Raw genomic sequence first — 24,344 nt, 5'->3', positions numbered from 1 at the left:
GAGTCTATATCATGTAAATGACTTTATTTTTTTTAAATAATAATTCTCTTGCAGTGATCCTCACAATAATTTACAAATATCGAGCATATGATATGAATTTTGTGACTTTAATTAGAAGATGAAATTTTAAAAAAATTAAAAATATATTTTTTGGTTTTTAATTTAGAGACAATCCTATTTAAAACCAAGTTAGATAGCAAATGTGGACATATTTTAGCCGTAATTTGAAACAAATATAATTAATTTATTACATTGTAAAAGATTAACCCTTTTTATTAGACCTAATCCATTGTTGATAATATAGATATTTAAATCTTCATTCTACTTTATAAAAAAACTATCATCAACAATATATAAGATTTTTAAAATTAGTTGGTGACGACATTAAAAGTTATAAAAAAAGATAATACATGATTGGGAAGCACATTAACTCATATTTGTTCATAGTTATTAAAAATTGTCTACATTTACCTAAAGTGTAACTTAAGGGAGTAAAGTGTATATTTTAAAATAAAGGTATGGTTAGCTTAGAATATTTGAAAAATGTTTTGTTGGAAATCATATCAAAACACATTTTAAAATCATAGGAAAGTGTATTTTTTTCATTCCAATAAAACTTTTTCTTTCTTTACTTCTTTATTCAATACCTTGGCTAGCATTTATCTTAAAATACTAGATAAGAGAAATACTACTCTAGAATCAATTTGTGGCTTCCAAATTAAATTTATGGCCAATGCTAATTAATGCCCTAAGGGTACCCGTTAAAGAATTTAAAATATAATTTTTTAATTAATAAGTATTATTAATATTTCAAAACAATAGTCCTTTACCTTTTAAAGCTACTTTCCAACAATACTCCAGTATATAACTAAGAGAATAAATTAATACTTGCGTTAATCGTAAAAATAAGTTGGATGGGTAGTAGGATTATTTATGACAGGAGTGGTTGGCATACAAATGGTATTTTTGTCAAAATTTATATTAATTAAATATTTCCCAAAAGACTATTATTTTATATAATAGAGTAATCAGGTACATCCCTATTATAAATTCAAAGCAATTTCAAAAAATAAAAAATAAAAAATTCTATTTTAAAATTTTGGCTAAACTATGTTTTTAATCCTAAATAAATACTCAAATTTTATGTTTAATTCTTCATAAAAAAAATTTATTTAGTCCTTAATAAAATAAAAAATTTATTTTTGGTCATTGATATTTTTTAGTATTTTATAAATTAACAAATTTTTAGTCAGTTCGATAATAAATTGTTTGTATTTGTTATTAGTCTTTTTTTTAAAGAAAACGATATCAAAATGGAAAAAATTATAAATAATAAACATAAAATTAACTAATTTATTAGTAACTATAAAAAATGTCAAGAATCACTAACAAAATTTTTGTTTTATTAGATGATAAATACAAAAAAAAATTATTAGAAAACAAACAGAAAACTAAATATTTATTAAAAATTATAAACATATTTTAACCTAAATTTTGTAATCAACAACAGACATTGGTTAATTAGCATGACCCTATACTTAGATATAACTAAATAAGAATTGAATTTGGATAATGAATTGCTTACCTGTTGGTGAAACAAGGTCTGGATTGTGGTGTTGAGATCATGGTGGGAGGTTAAGTGATCAGTATCATCTGTTGAAGTTTTAATCCCCTCTAATAATGGCGCATCTATTATTCCTTCTGAGAATGTTTTCATATTCTGGCATTCAGCAATCGTGGCTTCTTCCAAACACTTGAAATGCAAAGTGGCATTCCCTGAATAAAACCCGACTAGCCTTGGTAATGAATCCAACATTATTCTTCTGAGGCCTCCAAATATGATCTCATCAGAACCATCTTCTTCTTCTTTTTTTACTATTTCCTTCATTGATTCACATTCTCGTATAGATAGGCTCTCAAGTTGCATCAAACTTTTGGCAGTTGAGCATTTCAATAAATACTCCATCCCATTACAGTCGATCACTTCCAAGTCTTTCAGATTGATGAAAGACACTGCACAGCTCACTAATTTTTCTAATCGAGGGCACCCCCAAAGAGTTAATATTTGAAGCTTTTCAGAGTATGGCTTAACCCATGGGTGCTGCTCTAACCCTATCGACTCCAGCTCTCCAAGATCTAACAGTGTTAATTGTTTCAATGCGGGAAGTGAACGGTCATGAACTTGGAGTTTCTGAGAGGGAAATATCTCCTTCAGACCATAGCATCTTTCCACTCGAAGATGTTCTAAGCTGGGTACCTTCTGAAGGAAATCAAAAGGCAAAGTATCTTTCTTAATGCCATCATTATCAAAGGATAGATCAAGACAAGTTAATTTGAAAAGGAGGTCTTGTGGCAAACGTGCATCGCTCAACAACATAATGTTTTCCTCATTGAGTGTCAAGCTCTTCAGATTGGGAACAATCTAGCAAGGCCAAACAAATTCAAAAGAAAATGTAAGGTGGTAGTTAGAAGGAGGAAAATATAATATGAAATTAAGAAAAAAAGGAAGCACAGAAAGTTTAACTGATAATGCTTTGTCACCTTATCAACTGAGAACAGAGGTTGTTGTTGTAGCCGGCTAATTGGAGCCTCTGTAACTGCTTCTTTGTGATCATTGTGAAATTCTGATGTGAATAGCTTCAACTTAGGACAATAGGACACACCCAAGCTTTCTAATACGGGGCATTCCAGATGGTGTTTCCCAGGATAAAAGCAACTAAGCAGTGACAGCTTAAAAAGAAGCAACTTCAACAAAAATGGGAATTCAAACATTTCAGTTGTTGCATGTTCCGTCGCATCTTCCTTTCCAATAATTTCTACCAACTTGTCACAGTTCTGTATTACAAGGGTCTGAAGCTTCCCAACATTTCGGGCAAGGGACAAAGGGAACAGTGTCACCAAGTTTTTACAAACTTGAACATCCACATATTGCAAATCGGGAAAGCTGAGAATTCCTCGGGAGGTTTTGTTCCATACACATTTCAAATTTGACAAGCTTTCTAGAGTAAGCTTTTTCAATGGAAGGAGCATTCCCTTGGTGTTGGCATCAGTGTCATCTATGTCAAATATTACCTGCGCTGCATCGGAGCTATGTACATTGAATTCTTCTAAGGTCTTCAAGTAAGGAAGTACATGAGATGGAATTACAATCTCTCTTTTAATGGCTCCATCAAATTCTAATTTCTTTAAACTGCCAAAGAAATTCTTCAGAAAAGCAGGTTTGGCGCGCCTAACACCCGTTGTCTCAAGGTAATCGACAAGGATCATTTGCTTTGAATATTCAAAAAATACCTTCAAAGCCAGAGAAACTCAACGTCAGATACTTGACAAGTCTCGTGTGTACCACTTGGATTTACATTTGATTGTAGAAAACTATATATGCATGTGCCTCCTTAATTGAGATATCTACAATTATCTCTTGTTAAATTTCAAATTCTCATTTTTGTTTTTTAATTAAATTTTGCGCTTTATTTTGATATATTATTTTTGTACGAGTCTAATAGAAATAAGTTTATACATGTAATTTAAAGTAAGAGCATCTTTTAATATTTGGGCTAGAGGAGTTATTTTCTTTATTATTTTTAGAATGGATTCCAATGGTCTAAAATGTAGAAAGACCAAAATGGGAATAAAATAGTGACTAAAGGTCTATGACCCACATGGTAAGAAAATTGTAATGAAACGAAAAGATAAGGAGAAAAGATAACATAACTTTTCAGCTCATGTAAGCCCAAAATATAACAGCTCATGCCCGCCCAAAATATTAAAAAAAAAATAGAAGAGAAGAGAAAAGAAAAGAAGGTTGATAGAATGTTTTGTGCTCCTCTTATAAAAAATAAAAAAACATAAGGCTTTAGATATCCAATTATACTTTAACATAATATTTTGGGTTAATATGCCCAATTAGTATGAAAAGGTTGAGTAAAATTAAGGGAGCTGTTTGGGACCTCCAGTAGATTTCTAAAATATAAAAAATTATCGGTATTTTTTATTATAAATAATATATCAGTTTTTTTTTATTTCTGTAGCATTTTTTTATTTGTAAAATTGTGTTCTTTTAGTGTAACTTATTTTAGTGAGTATCTTTTTGTAAGTGTATGTTATCCTGAGTTGTGTACATGCATTGTATGTTCTAGAAGGGGCATTCCTTATGGTGTCCTTTTGTTTTCTCTTAATAATATCATATAACAAGATTAAGAATTAAACACCCAAGCAAAAATAAGGTTGAGATACATCCATGCTTTAGTGAAATATTCTATATATAAAAATTCAAGACATCCAAAAATGGTTGAGTTAAGAGTTGTTTTGTTATCGACAGGCACGCGCATGAACAAATTTGCTTCAAAATATATTTCTTTATTTTGTACTACTCTCATAAGTATTTTGTTTTAAAAAAATGAGCAAATTATAATAAGATCATTCACATTTGTCAAATGTGTTACTAGAGTTGTGGAGGGGAGTGCCTTTTTTCTTTTTCTTTTCTTTTCTGAAGAAAGAGAAGAGAAAGAGGATGATAGTGTTTAGCAAGGTAATTTTGGTATAAAATAAGAAAGGAAGTGTCATAGTGTGTAAAGATGAGTGAAAATAACAATTGTGGTTAAATTTTGGTTTAAGAAGACACAAATAAAATAATATATAAATAAAAAGAAAAAGGCAAGAAAAATTGTGTTGAGTTATAAATAAAATAATGGAAGGTGAAGAGGAAACAAAATAAAATTGAAATTGAACTCAACTAGCCTACGATAAAAAAAAAAAAAAAAAGAGTGAAAAGGCTGGGTTTTGTCCTAATAGACATGGTCTAAACTATCTTCAAGGTATTAGCAATAACAAAAAAACATGGATTAAAAAATTAAAATATTGATAAAGATAAAAAGTTAGAGGATAAAAATGGATATTCATAGAAGTTGATCTTACTCTAATTTAAGTTTTCATTTTTTCTTTACAATTTAAGTAGGATAAAAATGTATTCTTTTGTTTTAAGCTTCCAAAAAATGTGTTTGAAGTTTCAAAACATGTGTTACCCATGGTGGAGATTATGAACCTTATCCTTTGTCTTGTTACACGGGTCAAATACAACGAATTTGACTGCTGTATCTTTTTGGTCCATTTAGATACTTAATTTCTTTCTATAAGGTAGCTCTCTTATCCTTTTTTCTCACATTTATATTAGGGTAAAATATATTTTAGATCCTCAATAAATATTTAAATTTTATATTTATTTTTTAATAAATATTGTTCTTTGTATTGAATTCCTAATAAAACAAAAGTTTTATTTTTGTTTATGACACCTTTTTTAGTTGATGATAAATTATTAATTTTTTGTTTAATAACATGAAAAAAAATATCAGGTTATAAAAAAAAGTTCATTAGTGATTAAAAAACGATACCAAGAATAGAAATAAAATTATTATTTTATAGGAGAGCCAATGAAAAAAAATTATTATAAAATAACAAACACAAAATTTATTAATTATAATAAGTCAAATAGAACTTAATAAGAACATTATAAATATGTTATTCTCACAATAGCCATTGTAATAATGAAAATGTATTTAAAATTTAATATATGAGATATATTATTAATTAAAATCATTCATGTGCCTTTACGCAACAGCTTAATCTTAATCTTGTGACATTAATTATTGGTTCATGATATATATTGTAAGTAAGTATTAGAGTCTAAAGGTCGTAGATGGATTGTATTATCCACATTTCAAGCTAATCAAAGGGATTCAAAGGCAAATTAGAGATATAATATATAAAACCATATGTATGTCTTTGTCCAAAACAAATAAACTTTTGAGATATTGATTTATGACACAACCTATTGGTAAAAGATCAAACAAGTGTTGGTAAAAGCAAACAAAGATATCATCATGACAAGTTTTTAATGTAGTAAGTAATGTATGCCGTAAGAAATATTTTAGAGTAAATCTCCTTCTGCTATCCTAGAGAAGCTTAAATTATATTCACTTTCACTCTTATTTTAAAATATACACTCTCCTTCCTTGAAAGATAAATAAGTATTATAATTCAGTCTATATCATGTAAATGAGTTTTTTTTTTAAACTAATAATTCTCTTGCAGTTATCCTCACCATGATCTACAAATTTCGAACATATGATATGAATTTTGTGACTTTGATTAGAAGATGAAATTTCATAAGCAATTAAAGAGATATTTTTTAGTTTTTAATTTAGAGACAATTCTATTTAAAACTAAGTCAGATAATAAATGTGAACATCTATTTTATCAATAATTTGAAACATATATAATTAATTTATTACATCGATTAAGCTCTTTTATTAGACTTAATTCATTGGTGATAATAAAAATATTTAAAGTTTCATTCTACTTTATAAAAAAATTATGATCAACAATATATAGGTTTTTAAAAATTAGTTGGTGGTCACATTAAAAGTGGTAGAAAAAGATAATATATAATTGGGAGACACACTAACTCATATTTATTCACAACTATTAAGATATTATATACATTAAAAATTACCTAAAGTACAAGGGAAAGAACGAGAGTGTACATTTTAAAATAAAGGTTTGATTAACTAGTATTTTTAGGACATTATTTAAGGAATTAAAAGGAAAATAAAATTATATTGAATCTTTAATAAAATAACAATCTTATTTTTGGTCAATGATTCTTTTTTAGTGTCTTATAAATTAAGAAATTTGTTTTTGTTTACTCCCAAATAAATTTTTTGTATTTGTTATTAGTCATTTTAAAAAAAAATACTAAAATAAAAAATAATAAACAAATAAATATAAATTTATTAGGAATTATAAAAAATATGAAGGACCAATAACAAAAAAAAAAAAACTTATGACACACACAAAAAAAATATTATTAAGAATCAAACACAAATTTTAGATATTTATTTAAAGTTACAAACATATTTTAACTCGAATTTTTTAATCAATATTGTTGAGACATTGGTTAATTAGCATGCCCCCTATGTTTAGAGATATAAACAAATAACAATTGAATTTGGTGGATAATGATTCCTGACCTGTTGGTGAAACAAGGTCTGGATTGTGGTGTTGAGATCATGGTGGGAGGTTAAGTCAGTATCCTCTGTTGAAGTTTTAATCCCCTCTAATAATGGCGCATCTATTATTCCTTCTGAGAATGTTTTCATATTCTGGCATTCAGCAATCGTGGCTTCTTCCAAACACTTTAAATGCAAAGTGGCATTCCCTGAATAAAACCTTACTAGCCTTGGTAATGAATCCAACATTATTCTTCTGAGGCGTCCAAATATGATCTCATCAGAAGCATCTTCTTCTTCTTTTTTTACTATTTCCTTCATTGATTCACATTTCTCTATAGATAGGGTCTCAAGTTGCAACAAACTTTTGGCAGTTGAGAATTTCAATAAATACTCCATCCTATTACAGCACGTCACTTGCAACTCTTTCAGATTGATGAAAGACACTGCACAGCTCACTAGTTTTTCTAACTGAGAACAGTTGATAAGATGTAATAATTGAAGCTTTTGAGAGTATGGCTGAACCCATGGGTGCTCTAACCCTATCGACTCCAGCTCTCCAAGATTATACAGGATTAATTGTTTCAATGCGGGAAGTGAACGGTCATGAACTTGGAGTTTCTGAGAGGGAAATATCTCCTTCAGACCATAGCACCTTTGCACTAGAAGATGTTCTAAGCTGGGTACCTTCTGAAGGAAATCAAAAGGCAAAGTGTCTATCTTATTGTCATCATTCTCAAAGGATAGATGAAGAAATCTTAATTTGAAAAGGAGGTCTTGTGGCAAATGTCCATCGCTCAACAACATAATGTTTTCCTCATTGAGTGTCAATTCCTTCAGATTGATTGCAATCTAGCAAGGCCAAACAAATTAAAAAGAAAATGCAAGGTGGTAATTAGAAGGAGGAAAATATAATATGAAATTAAAGAAAAAAAAAGCACAAAAAGTATAACTGATAATGTTTTGTCACCTTTTCAACCGAGAACAGAGGTTGTTGTTGTAGTTGGCTAATTGGAGCCTCTATAACTGCTTGTTTGGGACTATCTCGAAATTCTGATGTGAATAGCTTCAACTTAGGACAATAGGACACACGCAAGCTTGTTAAGAAGGGGCATTCCAGATGGTGTTTTCCAGGATAAAAGCAACTAAGCAGTGACAGCTTATAAAGAAGCAAGTTCCACAAACAAGGGAATTCAAACATAACAGTTGTTGCATGTTCCGTCACATCTTCCTTTCCAACAATTTCTACCAACTTTTGACAGATAAATATTTGAAGGGTCTTAAGCTTCCCAAGATTTCGGGCAAGGGACAAAGGGAACAATGTTGCCAGGCTTCTACATTCAGTAACATCCACATCTTGCAAATTGGAAAAGCTGAGAATTCCTTGGGGGGTTTTGTTCCATACACATTTCAAATTAGGCAAGCGTTTTAGAGTAAGTTTTTTCAAACGAAAGACTATACCCTTGGGGTTGGCATCAGTGTCATCTATGTCAAATATTACCTGCGCTGCATCGGAGCTATGTACATTCAATTCTTCTAAGGTCTTCAAGTAAGGAAGTACATGAGATGGAATTACAATCTCTCTTTTAATGGCTCCATCAAATTCCAATTTCTTTAAACTGCCAAAGATATTCTTCAGAAAAGCAGGCTTGCCGTGCCTAACACCCGTTGCCTCAAGGTAATCGAGAAGGATCATATGCTTTGAATATTCAAAAAATACCTTCAAAGCATTGAAACTCAACGTTAGGAGTGTATGTATGGAAACTCTCGAAACTACGCTTTAAATAATATTTTATTTTAAAATATGAATATTATTGTTTTTATATTTAAGTTAATTGTATTAATTATTGTTACTGTGGATATGCTATTATCTTCATATTCAAATAAAGTCCTGTTTCATTATAAGTTCTAACCACTTCTATTTTCTTTAAAATATTATTGTTGTAATTATACTATCATTTTCAAATTTTAACCAAGTTAAATGTCTTGATTGTAGAGTATATAAACTTAAAAAATTATAAGAAATTCTATTGTAAAAAAAAAATTGTTGCTTATGTACGACTTAGGTTTACTTTTGATGTAGAAAACTATATATGTGCCTCGCTGCTGAGATATCTCCAGCCATCACATTAAAATTCAATTTTCTTTTTTTATTTTCCATTCATGTTCTGACTTCTATTTTGATATATTAAAGTGAACAATTTTAAATAGCTCAATTAATTGAACATGATACATCAATTGTTGTATACCTTTTTTTTTCTTCGTATAAAAAAATAATTTTATATTATCAATCAAATAAAAATCATTTGGGATATGACTTTTAAGCTATAGGTAAGATTATAAGCTTTTTTTATAGTACAAATAAGATTATAAGTTGATACACTCTTGATAACAATGTAATACAAAATATTTTATACATTTAACACATTCTAATTAAATTTTAATATAATTATTTCATGACAATCAATGATTGGATAACAATGTAAAAAATTACGTTAATTGTGAGTGCATTCTTCTATTTAAATTCTTATACTGTACTCCCACTTCAGTAAATTAGTTATAATACAAATTAGGAATATGAAAAGTGAATATTATTTTCTCATAATTCAAAGAGTATAATAAAGATCAGTAGTTGATTTGTGCAGCTTTCTTGATAAAACTATGCAAGAATTTTGGAAATAAAATCAGACTTGATTACTACAAATAAGGAAACCTTGACCAATAAATAAATCTAATTGAATCTGTACAAATTACAAAAGTACATAATAAGCTTGCTTCATATTTTACATATGGGACAACATACAATTATATGTCTAAATATGTTCTTTGGCCTCAACGCTTTTTTATTTTTGATTTTTGGAAGTTCATTTTTTCTTAATTTTAATTTCTGGAAGTTGATGTTCTTTTCAATTTTGGTTTGTGTAAGTTTTTTTATTTATTTTTAATTCTTATATGTTTGTATTTTTTAATTTTAGTTCCTTTAAGGTTCTATTTTTTTTATTTATAATTCCCATAAGTTCACGCTTATAAGGATCAAGATTGAAAAAAAATACAAACTTACTGAAACAAAAAAAAAATAGAGCAGGATATCTTAAAGGGACCAAAATTAAAAAAAAAACATAAACTTAAATTGAACAAAAATATATTTAAGCTACAATTATATATGTTTTATCATGGTGACATAATTATCCAATTGTAGAATATTGACTTAGGAAAATTTTCAATGAAATGAAAAATAATTTATCTGTGTAGGTAGATGAAAATTTGTGATGGTTAACAAATTAAATACTCTATCTAATGCGTACCTGATCTGTGAAATGTTTTTGTAGAGTGCCATTCAAATCACCTTCCCAATACCATTTGTCTTTTTCTCCAGCTACAACATGTACTTTTTTAAGGTTTGGAGCACTTTGGACTCTAGAGAATTTTTTCATTTGAGGGCACTCACTCACTACTAAACTTTCCAGTAATGGGAATTTGAAGTCACACTTCTCGGAACTGCAAAAACTTGTGAGATTTTTTAGAGACACCAATTCTAAAGATTTTAATTGTCTAAACTCAATCTCTTGTACTTTTTCCTCTTCATTTTCTGCAACGATTTCCACAATCATTTCACATAAGAATACCTTCATGGTTGTGAGTTGAACCAAGCTTTTAGCAGTTGAGGATGTCATTAAATTCCTCAGCGATCTACAATTTCTCACTTCCAAATGTGTTATGTAATTGTAAGATACTATGGATGATGCTAAATTTGTCAATTTCATACATCGACTAATGACTAAGCGTTCTATCCTCTGAAGAAGTGGGTGATGCTCAAATCCTATCTCTTCTAAAGACAACAAACTCTTTAATTCCAACTCCTTAAGTTGCATAACAACACCTATTTTATCACGTGAAATGAGGCTTGCAGGAGCCCAAATGCTTTTCAATTGACAACTCCCCAATGTTAAGCTTTTCAAATTGGGAAGTCTATGAAGAAACCAAAAGAGAATTTCAGTATTCTTCAATCCATACAAGACAAGTCTTTGTAGTTTGTGCATTCTGTGAACACTGACAATGTATTTCTGCAACCACTCTGCTTCCTTCAAGCTGATTTCCATAGATTCCAAGTTGTATATCACCTAAAATATATATAAATAAAATAGACTTATCAATATTGAAGCATACTTGGAACCACTCAATAAGATATTTATAGTGTTATTTTTTTTTATAAGAAATAAATGGCATATTCTCACATCATTCAGTGAGAGAGTCTTAATTCATTCTTTTTGTTATGTACCTTTTCTGTAGCCGACACAATTGACTTCCCTTGTGAGTTTGTGATGTCTTTAGTGAGCCCTTCCAGCTTGAAACAATTGAGTATGGACAATTTCTTCAACGATGGCCACTCTAAAGCATGAGTTCCTCTGTAGAAACTCATAAGTTCAAATGAATTTTGTAATGATACAGTGTTTAGCTGAGGAAACTTAAACGTGATAGCATTTTCATTTGAACCATTGCCCCAAGCAACAATCTCCTTCATTGCCCTGCAATTGTATACATCAAGGATTTCCAGTTTTTCTAAGTCAGTGGCAACAGAGAGTGGAAAGAGATGTTTTAAATTTGGACTCTCATTAATGCTTATGCTTTTCAGATTATTATATTTAAGTATTTCACTGCTGTCCTCCTTCCATATGTGCACCAAATTTGGCAAGGCCTTTAGAAATACATTTTGCAAGTTTGTTTCATTCCTAACACCAGTTTGTGGAATAATTTCAAAGTCAAATATGTTTTCCACTAACTGGCAATTTGTAATTGTCAAGCTTTGAAGGCTCTGAAATCTTTGCCCCATATAACTAGGAAAAATCGTAACAAGTTTGTGGCACTCTCCTATTATCAAAGAGTCCAAACTGTGAAACGAATGAAGACCAATATGGGGTTGCCAAATGGTATTAAGTTTCTCCATGCCGATGATCTCCATTTTCTTCAACTTAGGAAAAACATCAATATTCTGCTGCAGAAAAAAGTGAATGTTAGGTGAGCAGATGAAAGACCTCAACAATTAATGCAATTAAACAACAAATGATAGTAATAATCTAAGTCAATATTAAATGACTCCACACACCTCTGCATGTTCTGGACAAAATATATCCTCCATCATTTCACATGCACTTACAAAAAGGCTTTGTAGATTCATCAAACTTCCAGCCATGGAGAATGACAGTAAATATTTTAAATCACCACAATCTGTCACATTCAATGTAAGCAAATTTTGAAAACAATGCTGAGATTGGTCACTCCATATCTTCTGGATGTTGATTGAGGATAACTCCAACCATTCTAATTTGGGAATTGAAACCTGTAAGAACATATATAATTAATGTCTCAACAATAAGATTTTGATTTTGAAAATTGATGTACCCAAGAGAAATGACAAAACTTAAACGATCACAACTTTTTACTTCTTTTAGATGAATAACATACAAATTAAAGATTAGAGATTATAAAGGACACATTTATGATAATGTTTTTACATACCTTTTCATTGAAGAGTGATATACAAGAACTAGTGGCACCTTGCTCAACTTCAGTGATGATATCTTTGTTTCTGTTTTGCACTTGGACTTCCAATGATTGTGCACTACAAGGCATCTTGTCGTTGGTATATAAACAAGCAAATGCTGGTAAAGATTTCAATGTTAAAAGTCGTAATTGAGGGAACTCAATCTTGTCATCATTGATAGTATGCGTTTGTCTTTCAATAGAAACTATCTCCTTCAGAGAATCACAGTCACACACTTCAATTGTTTCAAGCATGGTGAGAAGTCCGACCATGAAAAATGGGAAAATGTTTTCCAATTTATCACATGTTTTAATCTTGATGACTTTTAATCTGCAAAAGGAAGCCTCTTCAAGATGATTATTGCCACATATTTTCTCCAAATTATCCAGTTTGTAAAGACACATGGACTCCAATTTGGGAAAAGCCAGTAAAGGGTGAAACCGCTCCACTGAGTTAATAATATATTGAATACCAAAATTGTTCACAATGGATAAATGTTTCAAATATGGAAATCCTTCAACATTTAATTCATAAAAAACATCATGAACATCATTGAGTTCTCCCAGCAGCAAATATTCAACACTCTTGAACAACATTTTAACCCATGTTTCAGAATGAATGTCAATACCTTCTTTTAGGTTCAATGCCAAAAATTTCGCTTGGTCATACATGTCAGGGATTTTGAATTCTCCCTCTTTAAGCATGTTGAATTCACCAATGACAATCTTGTAACTATCCAACATGTCCAAAAACAAGTTCTGCGGAAAATGGGAAACACTCTGAATGTGTACGTCTAGATTTTGCAACTGATTCAAGTGCCTCAACTCAGAAAGAATAGCTTTTTGACTTTGGATATTCTCCTCAGCCTCCCACAGAATCAAGCTGTCTCTCATGTAAAACTCTTCCAAACTGTTCATCCTTGATATGGTATTGGAAGGTATTACTCTTAGTTTTGAGCAATTGCTTATGTCAAAAAGTTGCAGCTTATCCAATTGCCCAAATTCTAGAGGCAAACTTTCAATGTTAGATCCTGAAAGAGTAAGAATTCGTAATTTCTTTAACTCTCCAATGATTGATAAGTTCTCTCCTAGAGTGCATCTCTCCAAACTAAGCATTCTCAGTTTTTTTAGGCATTTAATAGAAGAAGGTAAGCATGAAAGATTAACACCAGTCAATATCAAGACTCTGAGTTCAATCATATCTTTAAAAAAGTCGTCTGGTATTTTCAAAAAATCATCTTTACTGTCAATATGTAAGACTTCAAGTCTAGGACAGTGTATACTCTCGGGAAGCCCATCATTGATATCACAAAAGTGTAAACATATAGCAGTGTACCTTTCAAGTTCATCTTTGTGAGGCCACTCGTCTACTATGCCATTTTTCATAAAAAAAACATGTTTTTCTTTGGATGATATTGAAAGAGCAACATCCCGCACAATGTCATGCATGTTGAAGCGGTCATGAGAGAGACTTTCCACCAACAAAGTTGATTCTTTTAGCTCCTCTATCAGCATATTTACTTTGTTTCTCGCTTCTCTAATTGTGTGGACCCCTTGAAGCAAACCCAACCCGATACAGAACTTCACCAAGTCCATAATCAAAGCATCATTTCCCATTCTAGCACACAGTAAGAAAATATGTTTCAGCTGCTCATTTTTTAGATGCTCAAAGCTCAAATTTACAGAGAACTCGATAGATTCGTGCCCTTCTGTAAAACTTTGTCGTTTAATTCGTTGACAGACATCCTGCCATACAAAGGAGCTTTTATTCTTTAGAGCCCTTCCTATGGAAACTAATGCCATAGGCAATCCATCGCACATTTTGGCAATTTCAATGACTTTCTCATCAAATTCAAAACTTTGGGCACGTATTCCCGCCAATTTCTTAAGGAAACTCTTTGCCTCGTTTTCATCAAGGACTCCTACCGAGAAAGTTGATCTCTCCTGCACATCCATTTTATTACATATTACTTCTTTACTTCTGGATGTTAGAAGAATTTTGCATCCCTTGTGATCACCAGATAACTTTTCTTTTTTTATCATATTGGAATCAACAGATAATTTGCCTTTTTTCATCGTATTGAAATCGACAGCTAACTTGTCTTTTTTCATTGTATGGAAATCGGCCGAAAACACTTCTTTTTCCATCTTATGGTAACCAAAATCAGATAAATCATTGACATCTTGTTGGCTTCCATCATCATCCTCACTACGTGGAATCCCCAATATATTCAAGTTCAATCCATCCCAGAGATCATCTAGGATTATAAGGGTATTCTCCTTTTCATTCATTAACCTCTTTCGAATGCGATCTGCTCTTACAATTTCACTTTCCTCTTCCAATCTCATTCCCAACATCTCAGCAATTTGTCCTTGAATTTTTTCTATGTCAGGAATTCTTGTTACATTTGCCATGACCACCATATTGAACAACTTCTTTTCTCGAGCTTTGTTAGCAACTTCTTTGACTAAAGTAGTCTTACCCACACCACCAGCCCCATAGACTCCAACAATATTAACTGTCGAGTCTTCCAGTGCTTTCATAATCTTCTCCATAGTTTCATTTCTCGACCCAAAGCTCACATAACCAGTGTTTAACAAAGCAGCATCAGAGGATGGGCCCAACCGATATGAAACTTTATCAAACTTTTTATTTGAATGTCCATCTGCTTTGATTTCCTCTACTATCTTTGTAGCTTTTCTGCCTAACCGATACCTCAATGACAAGTTATTTGGAAAGATCAATCTAATGGAACACCTTGTCTGTGCATGGCGTTCATCATCAATAAAACACTCATATTTTTTTATCTTCTCATCCACCTGTTTTAACCAATGTTGAACTTCATCGTTAATTTCTTCTCCGTTCTTCTCTGCATCATTAACTTCATTTTGAACCCTCTTCCTAGTATCATCCAGCCTCTCAATGTATTGTTCCACCTCTTTAAATTTGTCTTTGTAATTAAATATGTAACCCACTTGTCGTTTGACCACATGTTCTGCAATTTGCAGTGCACTTTGGGCAGTGGCAGAAGTAATTGGGTCCATTCTCCCTTGGCAATTGGCACGTTCTTCTTGTTTCTTTGATTCCTGCTGTGGCTACCACTTTTTCCTGAATGTTACACATGCAAAATTTCAAAAATGATGAAACAAAAGGACACATTCGCAAAACATTCAGCAAATAAAACATATTAGAATTTGACTGATGCTATTAGGTGTCTGTTAGTATCTGTTAGTGTTAGTGGGAGAGTTGATTATATTTTTGTGCATACATCCCCAAACGTCCCTTCTCTAATTATTTATCACCTTGGATAGGATCTTAATTAACCCCTCCATCCAATCACCTGCTTTTGTCCCCTCTTCTCCAATCATCAATATGCTATGTTTGCTTCCTAGCTATCACAATGCAGGTTTTCAAACACACTTGTGTCCCGTAGTTAATTTGCTAAGTTTTATATTTTTTCGTTTTCCTTTTGCTCACGTTCTAAAAAATATCTTAACCTCTACCACTTGCTTCCTATCACCTGTTTATATAGGTTATCAAACTCTATCGTGTCCGGTAGTTTACCAAGTTTTATAAAAAATTTCTTTTCCTTTTTTCTCACTTGTAAAATTTTTAAAACAAAACCTCAATTAAGAAAATTTAATGGTACAGAATAACATGTTGAAATATAGACTTGATTTTGGGCCTTATCAAAAAGCCCAAGTTCTAGGAGATTCCACAAGACATGTTAAACTAAAATTCTAGAAGAATGTTCTAGAAAAATCTATTGTAGAAGATAATTCTAGAATAACTTGTAGAATATTCTAGAATGTGTGAGTAACTTTGTATGTAAAAAGTTCTAGAGAATCATTTGTAACCATTAGATTAAGTGTGTTAGCAAAATCATAACCACAGGTTTGGGAGGAGCCATTAATATAAATAAAGGCATTGTATTAAAATTTGTTTTAAGCCAAATCAAGAAGTGATCATTTTGTACAAGTAACCTCTTCCTCAAAACTTTCTAATTTCTCTCATTCTCAAATATTTCCTTCAATAGTAAAATTGTTAGAATTTTCTATTTCAATAATTAATGTAGGCTAATGTTATAAGACAATTATATTAATTATTTATCATTAGTAGGTTTTATTTTATGTGATCAAAATAATTGAGCTTGTTAGACAACTAAATAAGGAACATATGTCATTGTTGGCCCTATTAGGGGATAATAAAAACTCTATCAAGTTAACACACTATAAGAAGGCTATGGTCCCTAACATATTGACTTATCATATATAGTTTCTCTTCTTCCCGCGTGAATATGAAGGTTTTGTTAAGGAATAAAGAGGTTTCGACTGAGGAAGAACCATGAAGTCACCAGTTACCTAAGAAATAAAGGTAAATATCATTCATATGCGTGCTTAAGGAGTTTTTATATAATTGTTACAATATGTAGTCCAAGTGGGAGATTGTTGGAATTTTTTATTCCAATAATTAATGTGAGCTAATATTATCAGACAATTATACGTAATCAAATTAAGTGAACCAGTTAGACAATTAAATCAGATGATATGAACTTAAATGAACAGATGTCAATGTTGGCCCATTAGGGGATAATGGGAACCATATTAGGTTAACACACTATAAGAAGACTATGGTCCCAAATATATCGGGCCATCACATATCGTTTCTCTTTTATCCATCTGAAGAGTTACAAAGGTAATGTTAAGGAATAAAGAGGTTCCGGTTGAGGAAGAACCATGAAGCCACCAGTTACACTGTTAGTCAGTTATTCATTGTCTTTACAGCATCCTGTAACACATCCTAAGAAGAGCGCTCTAACATCCCATTTTTTGTAAACTAATTTAAAAAGGATTGTTATTTATAAATAAATACAGTTTTAGAAAAATGATGAGGTTTTCATAATTAAATAAATAAGGAGAAATAATTTTATTAATTAAAATAATGGTTTGAGAGAAAATAGAAAAGGTATTTTATTTATTAAAGGGAATAAAATAGAGTTTCTTTTTATAAAATAATAAAAATAAATAAATAGAGTAAATGATAGGTTGTGGGTACCCTAACTATAAATAGAGACATGTTAGGTCAGTTTTCATACTAACAATAGTTTCTACGTCTCTTCTTCCTCTCAATTTTGTTTTCTCTTTTTCTCTCCCAAAATCCTCTCTTTTTCCCGCATACACTCATACCTGTCTTATTAAAATGATGATCTCGGACTTTTTAACCGTTGGATCGTCATGATATTTCAGCATCAGGTTTGAAACTCAATTTCGAGCATTCTCACCATTGAAAATTGCTAAAAAAGTCAGAGCTAAGAAAAATTTCCTTCACATCGTAGCTTCTCCTTTCATGTAGAGACCCAAAATATGTCCCAATAAAGCTATGATCCTGAACTCGTTAACCGTTGGATTATCGTGAAATTTGGAAACCGGGTTTATGATTCATTTCTCACATCTTCACCGTTAGGATTTTTATATTAATTTGTGGAGAGGGAGAAATATGCATCGCACACAGACAGTGGAATGAAGGTTTCAATCTCTTCTCCACCTCTCAAATGCTTTGAAACCCCATCAGAGCAACCAGAGGAAAAGCTTGAGGAATCATAGGAATTTGCTAGAAATGCCGCTATCACTGTCAGAATACACACGTGAGCCCGCTTAGAGGTAAGGGATGAGTTTATCGCAATTGGGGTTAGAATGAACATGTGTAAAGATCCTTAGAGGATTAAATTGGGTTTATTTTTGGATGTTTATTAAATTGAAAATTTTCCTTTATGATTATAAATACAATATTGATGTCCTGATGCAATTTGATTGATAAAATAACGTGTGCTCTTGGTGTTTTCGTTTTTTTATACCTATGATTTTGATTAATTGATTTTGATATAATTGTGTAAAATTATTTGAGGGGTTTTACTCCCCATGTTGTGATAAACCTTTTGTATAAATTGGTATAGTGAGATTATGAAATTGTGCTTCAAATTGAGAGTACGTGATAAATTGAACCTGTGATGAATGATGAAATATATGTGTATTGAGATGTGTGTATCGAGTTGTGAGATATGAACTGTGAAATCACACAATTGTAAAATCCTTTAAGGGCGACGAGTTTTTGCGCAACGAGTATTGTGATGGGATTCACTGTGTGGACCCGACAAGTTTAATCACAAGCACGATGACATAAAATTATTTTAAAAATAATTGAAGAGTCATGTGTATTGCATAGTTCATAGGTAAAGTGTATATGATTCATGTGGTGTGATAACATGTTAAATTGAGATTATACCATTGTGATTGAGACTGAGTGTATGTGATAAATTAAGTATGTATTGACTTGTAATATATATGTGCATTGAGATGTTATGTGCATTGAGTTATGAGCTATGAATTGTACAATCACACGACTATAAGACCTTTTAAGGGTGACAAGTATTGTGATGGGAACCACTGTGAGGACTCGACGACATTAACCACAAGCGTAATGAGATAAAACTATTTTGAGAACAATTGAGGAGTTGTGTGTTTTGTACAGTTCATAGATAGAGTCTGTGTGCTAAAATCTTTTCTGGGTTGGACCTGAATCAGGAGGGAAAGGCCCTGACGGACTCTTCAGAGTGTAGGTCTTGGGGGTAAATACATCCGGTTTGAGTGCTCCTTTAAATATATGTTGATCCCATATGATTGGAACATTCTTACAAAACAACGTGACCTTGACTGGTCTCCTTATGATTTTACCTAGTGAAAGTGACATGATTTACTAGTGTGTGGTTTGTCTTGTCATGTACTTTTAGGCGCTCAACGAGGTTTTTCACTGACATGGTACCACATTGATCGATATTGATTGATTTAGTGATATTGTGTTTTGATCATTAAGTACGTGAATGTTGTGAAAACGAATGAGACATGTGGTGTTGTAATGTGATGATGCGTGACAAAGTGGTGAAATAATGTGAGCTATGCATAAGTAAGTTGTATTTTGTTTATATGATATTTATACCTATATGTTGTCTTATTTCTCTCTATTAGTTAGGAATGTAATAACTCACTCCCCGTGTACTATTTGTGTTTGGATCTTGTGATGATCTCGATTTTGTGTTAATGGAAGTAGATGGTTAGGTGGATGACTATGAAGAACCTCATGTTAGAGGACACAAGAACACAATGCTCTGATAGGATGTGACATTGAGATATATGTTTCTATATTAATTACATGAAGTCTTGGATGACCTTGTTTTGAGCTGAGATGATTTATTATTTATTTGGAAAAGTTTTATTATGATGTTAGAAAAATGAAAGTGAGCCTTTTATTATTTTGAAAAGCTTGTATTTAATTGTGTTTAAAAACTTTTAATTAATTCTGATTTCTTATTCCTTTTATTATTAGTACATATATGTGAGGGGTAGAGGGCGTCACAAGCGCAATGATAAAAAATCACCTACAAATTCAAATTTCGTTGTATTTGTTTGAGCAATCATTATGGATCTAGGTATTCCTAAAACTCTTCCTGATAATTTAATGTGATGTGATTATTGGTATTTTATAAGGATCTTCTAAAATTCCAACAAAAATTTCATTCCAACATAACAAACATTGCTATTTTTTTATTCATGGGTATATATTCTTATTTAATGTAGAACAGTTCTTTTCTCAGCTCATTCAGTGGACTCCACTGGTTTACCATGCAGAGTCACTAGACAACTCCAATAGAGCCTACATAAGGCAATATGCATGGGTATCAACATGGCATTTGCAGCTACCATATACGAACGGTTATAATATGGTTTGACCATGCTCTCTTTCCACAAGCTTGGAAAGATCATGAAGGTGACCATTACAACATTTGGAGCTAAACTAATCCTTACTGATTATAAAGAATAGGAGTATAAGGCTTATGAAGTTTTGGAATCTAACACAAATGCTTTCATATGCTGCAGCAATTTTCAAACCTAGCCAATACTAAAGTTACTACAACCTAAATTATCATTTCTGTTTAAAATCTTTCACTGGGAAAAAGAAAATTTGTAAGACTATGCTTCTAATATACTTTTGTAATACTTGGTTGCCCTTATGTTTAATACTACATAGTTTTGAAAACCATGACTTTTACAAGTTGAATCTATTTATCTTTCTATTTATATATCTAAAGTTGTTTAAGCTACAAAGCATGACACTTCCATGCCAATATCATTCTTTCTTCATATATATCACATGTTCTACTAATTTGCCATCCTATGCCTTTTCACACCTTTGAAAACTCATTTATCACCACATTACATTTTATGCAATGTATTTCTTCATCACATCATGATAACTGCTAAATAATAGTGAATTAATAGTGGAAAATCGGTCTGAAATTAACTTAGAATTAATTATTTAGCAGTTATTTATGCTTTAATTTGGAAAGATTTAATTAATTTCGAATTCTGATTGCAGATGTGAAAAAGGGAGGTACAACAAGCAAAAAGGAGCAGAAATGAAGAAAAAAAGAAGAAAATCAGAAGAAGCCCAGCCCAGCAAGGCGCTAAGCGCAAGACACGCCCACGCAAGAAAGCAAGGCGCTAAGCGCACGACATGCGCTGAGTGCGCGGTGGCGCTGAGCGCAAGGCTTCGCACTCAGCGAGACTACGAAGGCCCAAAGCCCAATTTTGCACTTATAAATAAGAGGGTCAGCCTAGGAAAACGAAAACACTTCCTGAGAGCTCATTTCTCAGACCTCTGGCACTCAGTTCTCTCCTTTTCCTTCCCTTTTCTTATATTTTTATTACCTTTCTTTCACTCCCTTCTCATTGTAAAGCCCTCATGACCATGAGTAGCTAATCCCCTAGCTAGGGACTGGCAAGCCTAAAAAGCCAATGATGTATGGAGCATTTCAAGAGTTATCAATAAAAAGAGGATTTTCCTCCAGGTTCTTTTATTTACCTTTCTTTCTTATTTATCCTGCATCTCAATCCTTATTTTTTGTTAGGGTTTAGTCCACTCGGGAGAGGGTAAAGCCTAATTAGGGGTAAGGAATGAATGCTTGAATATGTTTTAAGGGTTAATCCACTTGGAAGAGGGTAACGCTTAATAGAACAATAAAAGGAAGAAATCATTGGGTTATCATTTAAAGGGTTTCCTTCCAGGTTCTTTTATCTGCTTTTCTTTCTTATTTATCCTGTATCTCAGTCTTTATTTTCTGTTAGTCTTTAGTCCACTCGGGAGAGGGTAAAGCCTAATTAGGGGTAGGAATGAATGCTTGAATATGTTTTAAGGGTTAGTCCACTCGGGAGAGGGTAACGCTTAATAGAACAATAAAACAAAGAAATCATGGGGTTAGCATTGCTAGGCATAGAATGATAACCCAATGCCCATGCTTTAGCAAACATCTAGAATTTAATCTTAATGCATCTTAGTTATTAAGTCTTTGCAAAGGGCATTTGGAAGATATGTAATTAAGGTAGGCTTGTCATCATGAGGCATCAGGGGCAAGTAGATAGATAGATGTAGGGCAGAATTAGTTCACTGGTATTGATAACAGACAAATCCTGAATCCATATATCTAGGCTGATTAGACTTGTTAGGTTTTAGCAAATTTATTATATAGATTTTATTCCCTATTTTATTGTTTGAAGTTTTTTTCTTAGTAGTTATTCCTTATTTATTATTTGGGTTTTCTTAGAAGTAGTTATTCCTTATTTTATTTGGAAGTAGGTACTTATGTTTATTAGATTTTAGCAATATTTTATAGACTTTATTCTTTCTTTATTTCTTGAGTTTTCCTTAATTTAGAAGTAGCCGCTTAGATTTAAATTGCCTTTAATTTTACAAACTAAATTTACAATGTGCAAACTGAAAAGTACTACTTCACATAAGTGCAACAAAATTCCTGTGGTACGATACTCGGATTACCAAGAAATTATTACTGCGAGCGATTTGATACACTTGCCAAAGAGTTAACACATCACATGTTGATAAAAAAAATATTTTTTTAAAATCTACCGTTGGATGGAAAATTCTTTTCACAAAGATTATTTATGTGAAATTTTATATTAATCTAAATTTATTCGTTAACTCATTCATATAGATTAAAATTAATGTAATATAATTTTTTTAAAATATACTAAAATATGAATCATTTTATTACCTTATTGTTATTCAATTTTAAAAAAATTGATACGAAAAATCTTATTAATATGTAGATATAATTTAATGGTTAAATAGATAAAAATTGTATTTTATATCAATTTATTGATAAAGCAATAGTTTGTGAAAATTATACTAATATATATATATATATATATATATATATATATATATATATGTATATATATAATTCAATCCAACCTATTTACACTCATTCATGTATAAGTTAGATAACAGGTTTTGATTTTTGAACCCGTAAACACAACTAGTTGACATGACATTTTCTTAAGTTTATTATTTAAATATACATGTCTTAAATTACAAAAATAAAAAGTTAGTGAATAAATTGTTAAAAAAATACAAATTTTCTAGATTATTAATTGTTTAGTAACCTAAGTTAAATTTGTCTATAGTTTATCTATTTTTTCTCATAAAAGATTATTCAAATAATAAATAATTTATAACTTAAGAAATACAAAAGTTTTAAAATGAAAACTTGTTTTTAATTGAAAAATGTATAATACCTCTTATTGGGGACGACATAAAATTAATATTGGCATGGGTACTGTCAGACTAAAGATGTTTGATGACCGAGAGATGTTGTTGCAAGATATGTGGTATCTTCCTGAGCCTAAATGGATTCTTTTGTCAATAAGCATGTTTGATATTTGAGATACTCTACCAAAATAGAACATGGTCTGATTAGGATTTCAAATGGAGCCTTAATTGTTGCTAAGGGTGTTAAAATGAATGGTCTGCATATTCTGGACGGCTCAATTGTTATTGCTCACGCATTTGTAGCTAGTCAAACGTTACAGGATAAGACACAATTGTGGCTTCTAAGACTAGGTCATGTTAGTGAAAGGGGTTTGGTCTAACTGTAAAAACAAAATCTGCTGAATGGTGATAAATTGGATAAATTAGAATTTTGTAATCATTGTATATTGGGTAAGTCTCATAGAGTGAAGTTTGGGACTGGTACACATGTTTCTAGTAGGCCCTTTTAGTATGTTCATTCAAACCTATGGGGTCCTTCAAGGGTGATGATTCATGGAGGGGTTCCTATTTTCTTGCAATTATTGATAATTTCTCTAAAAGAGTGTGAATTTATATATTGAAGAATAAGTCTGAAACATTTCAAAGGTTCTAGGAGTGTTACACACTTGGGGAAAATTAGCAAGGAACAAAATTGAAAGTTTTGAGAACTGACAATGGGCTGGAATTTGTTTCAGAACAATTTAATGTGTTTGGAAGAAAACTAGGAATTAAGAGACATAAGACTATAGCAAGAACTCCTCAACAAAATGGCCTAATTGAGAGAATGAAAAAGATCATCTTGGTACGAGTGAGGTGCATGTTTTTAAGAGTAGGTCTGCCTAAAAGTTTCTAGGGAGAAGCTACAAATATTGCAATGTATCTGACAAACAGATGTCCATCGTTTGCTCTAGACTCTAAGACACCTATGAAAGTATGGAGTGAGAAACCAATAAACTATTCCAACTTGAGGGTGTTTAGTGCTTTGGCATTTGCACATGTCAAACAAGACACCTATTTTCTTCTCTACTTTATCTTGCATTTTCATCTTTATTTTCTTTTGGGGTAAGTTGCTCGGGAGAGGGTAACTCCTAACAGAACAGATAAGGCAAGAAATCATAAGGTCATCATTGCTAGGAATAGAA

The 24,344-nt window shown here is 31.4% G+C and overlaps 1 protein-coding gene across 4 annotated transcripts in view; it reads right to left on the bottom strand.

Annotated features, from left to right (window-relative positions):
* Positions 1 to 24,344, bottom strand: part of LOC102669442 (uncharacterized) — a 117,222-nt gene that overhangs the window by 10,440 nt on the left and 82,438 nt on the right. For 2 of the 4 annotated variants that reach the window (XM_026126716.2, XM_041012121.1), the window contains exons 3-10: positions 12,522 to 15,654; positions 12,109 to 12,342; positions 11,284 to 11,997; positions 10,310 to 11,125; positions 7,975 to 8,724; positions 7,026 to 7,856; positions 2,542 to 3,291; positions 1,586 to 2,422 (exon numbers count right to left, since the gene is read on the bottom strand). In XM_026126716.2, coding sequence (XP_025982501.2) covers positions 1,586 to 2,422; positions 2,542 to 3,291; positions 7,026 to 7,856; positions 7,975 to 8,724; positions 10,310 to 11,125; positions 11,284 to 11,997; positions 12,109 to 12,342; positions 12,522 to 15,590 — 8,001 coding nt within the window. In that variant the 5' untranslated portion in view covers positions 15,591 to 15,654. The remainder of the gene's footprint in view (positions 1 to 1,585; positions 2,423 to 2,541; positions 3,292 to 7,025; positions 7,857 to 7,974; positions 8,725 to 10,309; positions 11,126 to 11,283; positions 11,998 to 12,108; positions 12,343 to 12,521; positions 15,655 to 24,344) is intronic. The other 2 variants (XM_041012122.1, XM_041012120.1) reach the window with 2 other exon arrangements.

Source organism: Glycine max, chromosome 18 (genome assembly GCF_000004515.6).
Source record: "Glycine max cultivar Williams 82 chromosome 18, Glycine_max_v4.0, whole genome shotgun sequence".
Taxonomy (NCBI): Eukaryota; Viridiplantae; Streptophyta; class Magnoliopsida; order Fabales; family Fabaceae; genus Glycine; species Glycine max.
The sequence above is the reverse complement of the archived record's forward strand: the minus strand, read 5'-3'. Positions and strand labels throughout refer to the sequence as shown.